We start from the raw sequence: 8,238 nt of genomic DNA, 5'->3' as shown, positions 1-8,238 counted from the left end.
TTCATAACTCCTTTGATTGTCTACACAGATCACATTCAAATATTTAGATATAATCTTACAAATAGAGTATAAATAACAATAAAATCAAAGAATGAATTCAATGCATGAAATATAGTAAAATGCAAATTTAACGCGCAAAAAGATCAAAAATATGATTATTGAAACTTAAATATCGTGATAATTAAAATGATGATTAGTATGTGGATAATCTAGGGACATGAAGAATATTTCTTAAGGTTAATGATTAGTTTATTTTAACATCTTCTAGATTTGATACAGTTGTCAAAGAACCATTGGATGTGGCTATTTTCTCATTTGAAAGAGAGTACGTGAGTTGAAAAAAGTTGTATCCGAGATATTTAGTCTAATAGAAGAGGGAAACATACAAAGGGTACACCAAGTAACCAATACATATAGGCTTGTAAAGATTACCAATTGAGAGATCTCAATCTTTTATTAGTTGAATCCACTGATAATGATGTCTGTCATATTTGTAAATTAAATTAATAATATATTTTTATTGAACCCCTTAATGACATATTAATGTTATAATAATGAGCCCAGGATCGAACCTCGAAAAACAAACGGTAGGATGTAATCTAGGATTGTATTTTATTCCTATTTTTGAGATTTTTAACATGAAAATGGGGGTTTAAACTTAATCTAAGTCTAACAAAAGTGAAGCACAACAATACAGAAATTAATCTAAAGTAAGAGTGAAACCTAACTATGTGTCAATGATCAGACCATAATGCATTGTCACCCTACATTATAATTAAACCATCAACACACTTAAACTAAATATGAAATAATAAAATGTAATTAAATCTGATCTACAACACCAATTAAAACCCTAGCTTGAACTTAACAACCTAACAATTAAACGAGCACCAAATAAGACTTAAACTAAGCTTTAACAAGGTAATGAAATGCTAAACTACTACTAAAAACATAACAACATCAAAATAAATCTGTGTCAAGCTACAAAATAGGAATAAAAGGAACTAAAATGGTAAACCAATCCATTCTCACAATCAATCTAACAAGCAACACACTCTTGTCGTCACACAAGAATACCAAAGTCGAGAACACCCAACTCTGGACCTCAATGAAGCATCTCAGCTGCGTCTCAGTTCAAGGTATGCTCAACTATGCCGGCGGACCACCCTCGGCGAGCTAGAACAACCCTAAAACCAATCACCGGCTCGAAAATGCTGGGAATATGAAAATCTGGTCTTTGGATCTGGGATGAAGATGCGGATGATGGATTGTGGTCGGATGAAGCTCAGTAACGCTGAAGGACCACCGCCGAACGTTTCTGATGGGAATCGGAGCTCAGATTTGGAGGCACACTCCAAATCTGACGGAAACAGAGACTTGCCGAGATGAGAATTCCACCGGAGAGAACACCCTTCGATTGCTCCAGAAGATAGGGATGGGCTGCCGTGAAGCTCTACAATGAAATTGAAGCTCGAGAGGTTGATTGGAGAAGGAATCGGGGCCGAAATCTGGAAGAAGTCACGCGCCGGGACAAAGCTGCGCGCTGTGGAGGATCGACGAAGCCTGGAAGCTACTGTAGCTTCTGTTTTGAATCTGTTCCAGATCTGAACGGATGGTTGTGATTGATTTGGCTCTTGATCAACGGTGAAAAGTCATCCAAAATCCGATCCGGAGGTACTGATCTTCATCTAGGGTCTGGATCTACTCTTCCTTAGGTCGGATTGACCAGATCTTCACTGGATGATTCAGATCTGCCCAATCTTCGATGAACGGTCCAGATTAATTCGGGCTGGATCAATGGCTATATGAACTCAGATCTGGATCATCTATGGCTGAGATCTCCGCCTCATTAGGTTTGATGGGCCAGATCTTCACTGGATGGTTCAGATCGGTCCTATTCTTGATGAACGGCCCCTAATGCTCCAAAGCTTGATCTTCTCGTTTAAACTCCGATTCGAGCCCAATTTCGGTTCAAATAGATCCACATCCACGATCCTTTGATGCCTACAAAATAAGAATCAAATATTAGCATCAAATAACATAAAAATAAAATAATTTATAATTAAGTCCAAAATCTATACAATGCACAAAATGTGATATAATCATGATTTAAACCTATGAAATCAATATCAAATCATGCATATATGAATTAAAATAGTACAATAAAATCATGATTATCATCCACCCAACTATATTTTGGTGTTGTTTCATTTTATTGTATATGTCATATGTAGTTAGCCATGGATCAATGTTGTTCTCCTTTATGTCTCCTCTCTTATCTGAGTGGTTTGCCATAAAGCTTCTAACACCGCTGACGAGTGTTGCATGTGTCTTTTTAGAATATGTACATCCTAAAATATTAGAATTAGGAGCTTTGGGTTGTGTAAGTTTTTTTTTTTTTTGCTTTTAGGAAATAGTGTTTGTGTGTGTGTGTTTGTTGTTGAATTATTGTCACGGGAATGAGCACAATTTTGATTCAACCAAAAATAACGGACCAAACCCGTATTACTTTAGAAAATTAGTTTGATCTATTTGGAAGTTTATTTTTTTTAAAAAAAAATATGAATTATTTTAGTTAAATCTGTTCAATTTCACTTATAAATTTTAAAATTAGTTAAACAGATTAAACTATTTTTTTAAATAATAACAAAATTAAACAATATATATATATATTAAGATTTTTTATTTTTTGTTAAATTGGGAAATTTTAAGGTTAACCCGTAATATTTTATTTTTTAAAAAAATTTAATTCCATTACCAACAGAATTAAATGATTTTTTGTCGATTCGATTGGTTTGATTTTACTAATAATAATTGGTCGGTTGGTAAAAAAATTGATCCATTCAATTCTCACAAATAAGATTTGGTTGATTTAGGGTTTAAAATTTAAAATCAATTTTAACCAAATACTCGCTCCCGATTGCCACCATTAACTATCATAGCTGAGTTTTCTACATTTTGTAATTCAAGAATAAATCCTCTTTTACTATCTTTTTAGAAAAAAGGTGAAACATTTATATCAGTCGATCATGGCCGATCCTAAGCTTTAAAGGGCTCAGGGTAAAAAAACCTCCTTTAATTTAAGTAAAATTTTTTTATCTAAATCGAAGTGTTTAAACACGTACATTCTGTGTAATATCGATGAGCGAGGGCGGTAACGCGACGATGTGATGACTACAGCGTTGGATGATGGAAATTGATGTGGACATAGAGTTTAAGGATGAGCAAAAGTAGATTTCAAAAGATTAAGATTTAGAAAAATAAATATAAAACAAGATTCGTGAAGGAGAAACAAAATGTCTACTCTCATAAGTATTTTTCTCTTTTTAAAGAAGACACTTTTATAAAAATAAAAGTCATAATATTTTAAAATTTTTAATTAGATTTTTAATTTTTTTAAAATAAAATATAGAAATTATTTTATTAGCCTTTAGAGAATATATATATATATATATATATATATATATATATGAGTCCCACTCGAGGTGGGGCCCTATGCGCCGTCCCCACCTTGATAGCTTCCAGGCCGGATTTACAGACGACCCAATATGAGGGTGGTCAAAAACTCAACAAATTATTTTATATCTAATAGAGATTGACCTTAATACCTATTAGAGCAATTACCCTTGTAACTAATTACTAACTGTGCCTCCGGGTTAAGTTCTACTGTGCCTCCGGGTTAAGTTCTACTTAGAAAATCATACTCTATCTTACTCCATTTAGTCCTTTGGAACAACATCTTAGAAACATTTAGTTTTGATCAAGTTTTTGTCATAATTTTGATTAGCATATTCATTAACTATTTTACTATCTTATTTAGTAGATGATCCGGCGATAACGACGGGTGACCCCCTTTGAGGGAAGTCAACATCATGTGGAGGTCAAAGGTCAAACGACCGACCGGAGAAGGGGATGCCGATCGGACGAGCGGGATCCTAGCGGAATCAAAGATGACCCGACGAGGACTCGGGGTTCCGACGCTCATGGGAACAGGGTTGCCTGGCCGAGCGGGCGACCCGCTCGGCCGAAGCGTAAAACATCCAGACTGTGGAAGCCGTCTTAGCCGAGCACCCGGTCGGACCTATACTTAGGCCCGATCGGACGATTGTAGATGACCGAGCGCTTGGACGCTTGGCGTCAGGAAAAAGAAGACGAGGGCAAGGGGACATTAAGGAACATCATTTTCTGACAACAGGTATGTTTGACGACCAGACCATACATAGAATCGTACGACGGAAGGATCTGCTGTCCCATCAAAGAGGTGATCAGACTGTATAGTATGGTGTCAGGCATGTTCCTCTGACAAGCCCATGCTAAGGTATGGTACCAAGGACACGTGTACGCCTTGGTAGGTGTGCATGAGCCTCCCCAAGCTCTATATAAAAGCCTTCATACTTCGCCGGAGGTACGCGATCTCATACATTCGAAGTCACTTCTTAGTTTCCTTTTGCCTGACTTGAGCGTAGGAGGGTCGTCGCCGGGAACCCCTTCCCGGCCCAACTTCCTTGTAGGTTCGTCGGAGGTCCATACGATCGGTCGGAGATCTACGTCAGTAATTTGAAGAGCGTCACATGCCCAACATCCGTTGATTCAGCGTTCGGACAGGATCAGTAGACATTATTTTAATCTTCACCACATATACTTGAGTCGCATGTCAATGTCCTTAGCAGTAGCCAAGAACATATACATGTCATTCATCTTAGGAATCATTTAATTCCATAGGCACACCATAGACATTGAAGTTTTTTCCATCCCATGCTTCATAGAAAATCTCCAAGTTTTGACCTCGTACCCATAAGATGGATTAGCTTTCCCTTTCCTTTAGGCACAATAAGAATAAGTTGAGACCACTTGAGATAGCTGTTTTCCATTCAATTTATAGGCAGTAGGGATATTTTGCAATTCTTTAGATTGTTAAGATCTATAAGTTAGAAAACTTGAAAAAAAAATGATGAGCAACAAGGAAAAAGAAATCCAACTACGAAGGATAGTGAGAGAATTTAGAAACAAACCTTTACTTAATGTTGAATCTATAGACAATCAACGAGGAAGTGGAGGTTGAGGAATAAAGGGGTTAGCGATCGATCTCAAAGAGTATCGACTTTGAGGGAATTACCTTATTGCAATTTGATAGAGCGAGCAACCAAGGTAAGAAAAAAAAAATGATAATTTCAATTAATATCATTGATTATCTTTGGGATAATTAATTCGGTCTTATAGAATTTTTTTATCGATCATCCGTGTAAATCGGGAAGCACACACGGCGACCAGTTCAGAAACTCAGCATCCTTTGGTTACACCCTCCATTTAGAAGAAAAATTTCTACAAATACGTTGTACCTGAGATTCGTATCACGAATACTTGGATGACAATCTAAATATCCTATCGCAATATCATATCCCCAAGGACGAGCAACAAAAGTAAGAAACACATATAGATGGAGGGCTTAAAGACTTTCATACCATAAACAATTAGAAAATTTTGTTGTTGATTTCTTTAAAAATCATAAGCGCGTTTACAACGGTGCCACCTATATTCGCAAAATCGGAAGCATATTTTAATGATATTTGCTTTGATATTTTTTGTGATTTATTATTTCTTAATGAGCCTTTCTTTGCCTAGCTATATTTTTCCTCGCATTCAAGGACATAAGAAGAGTTTGTTCTAGAATAAAATAGTAATAACTTAATTTGCATTTTTTAAAAAATTGATTGATCTGGTTGACCAATGAGTTTTATAAACTCGAAATAATTATTCAACAGTGCATAATTTACTATATAGTAGTTCAAATCAAGCTTTCTTCATTAGGTTTGTCATTTTTCCAATTAGGGGTTAAATGACTAAATAAATCAAATCCATTTTAAGTAGTTCAAATCCTTTTTTTTTGTAGATTATTTTTTTTCAAATCTCTAAGTAGATTTAGTTATAAGAAAAATGTATATCTGAGTTATTTACTAAATTTTCCCAAACAAGAACATGCCTATCTTTCTTCTCTCTCTGTTATGAACCAGAGAAAGCTTCGCCGGCAGTTGTAGTGGTGTTGCTAGATTCGCCCTTCGTTGACAGCGATGATAGAGGAAACAGGGGGTCGTCGAAGCAACCGTCGCCGTAGAATAACGCTGCTATATCCCCCGTCGGCGACCATCCGGCACCCTGCTTCGAGCTCATAAATAGAAAGTCGTCCTCGCCCATCATCTCCATGTCATCCAAAAGCAGTTCGGGGATGGAGTCGGAGAGAGGCGTGGTGGGGAAGAGCTCAGGCGCGGCGGTCGAGGGCAGAGGACTTACTTCCCGGTTGCCAGTGGAGGTGGAGGGAAGCTTGGGGCGGGTGCTTCCGGCGAGGGAGTTCCGACGGGTGGGAATAGGGTGTTTGTGCTCGCTGGTGTAGGTGACAATGAATACCGCCGGATCCGTCCGGCTCCTCTCCACCTGCTTCCGAGCGGCGCAGCCTTTAGAGCTGCTACAGCGGTAGTATCCCCTGTTTCTCACATCAAAGTTAGCCCCTTTTAATCTCGATCTCTGCACAAGATGTGAACAGGGGAAGCAGAGGAGATGCTTAATTACCGTGGATAAGGGGACCCTTTGATGGGCTTCTGTCCGTATTTCCGCCACGCCCACATGTCGGAGGAGAGCCCGTCGGCGGCGACGTGGTGTACCACCTTCTTCTGTTTGTTCTTCCTGAAATATACTCAAAGATCCAAATTTCATGCTAAAGTCTTCGCCTTTGGACACAATCGGAGCAGGGTCAGGAAAGTTTTGAGGCACTTACTTTCGCCTGGAGCGGGGAGTTTGGGAAACTGGCCGGTCTTCTTTCCGGCAGAGTAGGGGTTGCGTTGACTCCGCTGTGGCCGTGTCCAGTAGTACAGAGGCGTAGAGAGGAGATAAAGTGCCAACTTTCTTCCCCGGCAATGGCTGGACTTCGGGGACCCCTATCAACCCCCTCCGGCGTTTGAGTACTTCAGATGAATTCATAAAGGCGCCATCTTTCCGGTCCTCCACCACCCGAAGCTGCTCCAATGACCACGGAAACACCCACAGAGAGTCCCTAGTGGACGGCGCCGCGTCCGCTGAAGACAGGCAACTCCGCACCACCGCGCTCAAGTCCCAGTTGTCGGCGTCCATCTCCTCCACCAGGATAATCCACCGCTACCCGAACGCAGAAATATATAGCAGCACTAACGCGTTCGGGCAACGGCGTTGACCAAAGAAGGAAGATCGGCGATCGGAGGAGGAGAAGAGCAAGTCGGAAAAGGGCGAGGGGAGGAGAGGCGCTGACTTCGATGGGTTGACATTTATGAAGCTGACAGAAAAAACTCGTTTATTGATTGGATTCCGAGCTTTGACTCGATTTAATGTCAAAGGAGTGAGAAAGAAGAGACGGGGGGATTCAACTCCGACTAATTAATTAAAAGTGGAAGCAAACAATTACTTTTCTCCTTTGCCACAGTGGTCGTCGATCGGCACACGAAAAGAACAAGTACACAAATAACAGGACAAATATGACCTAATATTTTGTATACAGATAAAAAATAATAGAACAAATACTAAAAGGACTCTATTTATTTTTAAAGTCATCAAAAGATTAATTTTACTTTTATTAATTAATTATTATCAGAAGACATCTCATCCCTGTAACTTCTAGTTCGGTTTTATAATTATCAGCATGCTCTTAGTTCAGTTCTGGAAATTAATACTGAAATATCTCATTGCTAAATATTTTGAGTTGGAAATTTAAGCAGCAGTATTACAGCAATACCATATATGCAAACAAGAACTGTGCTAGCACGTTGAGACTTAATTACAGCAATACAATAGATGCGATCGATCGATCGATCAAGTCGGGGAGAGGTGTCCGCCATGTCGTCCATGAATCGACTCCTGAACTGCACTTAATTATATTGAGGAATGGGAAAAGGGAAATGGAGATGGAGACCCAACAGACATAACACGACTCAACAAACAAAGCCAACTCAACGTGGAAGCTATACATATGACAAAAGAAAAACAAAATTTACATCGAATAATTAATCATGGCGTTCTATATTAAATTTTTTAACAAGACTAAAAACTTATTTAACATGTAGCTAGCTAGCTAGAACTAAATTTATTCAACCTTCGGAGTTCAGACTAGAGTGGAGTAGTGTCCAGCTTGCAATGTATAATAAAAAACTTTGTAAAAAAAATTGAAAATATTTGTCCAAGTCCTGTGGCCCATTAATGTGGACACCATTTAAGCTA

General features: G+C 38.6%; 1 protein-coding gene across 1 annotated transcript; it reads right to left on the bottom strand.

The window, feature by feature from the left end:
• Positions 1-5,910: 5,910 nt before the first annotated feature.
• Positions 5,911-7,131, bottom strand: LOC122049575 (WRKY transcription factor 22-like). The gene is made up of 3 exons (XM_042610948.1): positions 6,770-7,131; positions 6,565-6,678; positions 5,911-6,478 (listed from the first exon to the last, which is right to left on the bottom strand). The coding sequence occupies exons 1-3, from the start codon at positions 7,120-7,122 to the stop codon at positions 6,001-6,003; spliced, it is 945 nt and encodes a 314-aa protein (XP_042466882.1). The 5' UTR covers positions 7,123-7,131; the 3' UTR covers positions 5,911-6,000.
• Between the last annotated feature and the right edge of the window lie 1,107 nt (positions 7,132-8,238).

This window comes from Zingiber officinale, chromosome 2B, assembly GCF_018446385.1.
Source record: "Zingiber officinale cultivar Zhangliang chromosome 2B, Zo_v1.1, whole genome shotgun sequence".
Classification (NCBI taxonomy): Eukaryota; Viridiplantae; Streptophyta; class Magnoliopsida; order Zingiberales; family Zingiberaceae; genus Zingiber; species Zingiber officinale.
Note: the sequence above shows the minus strand (reverse complement) of the source record. Positions and strands in the feature narration are given on the sequence as shown.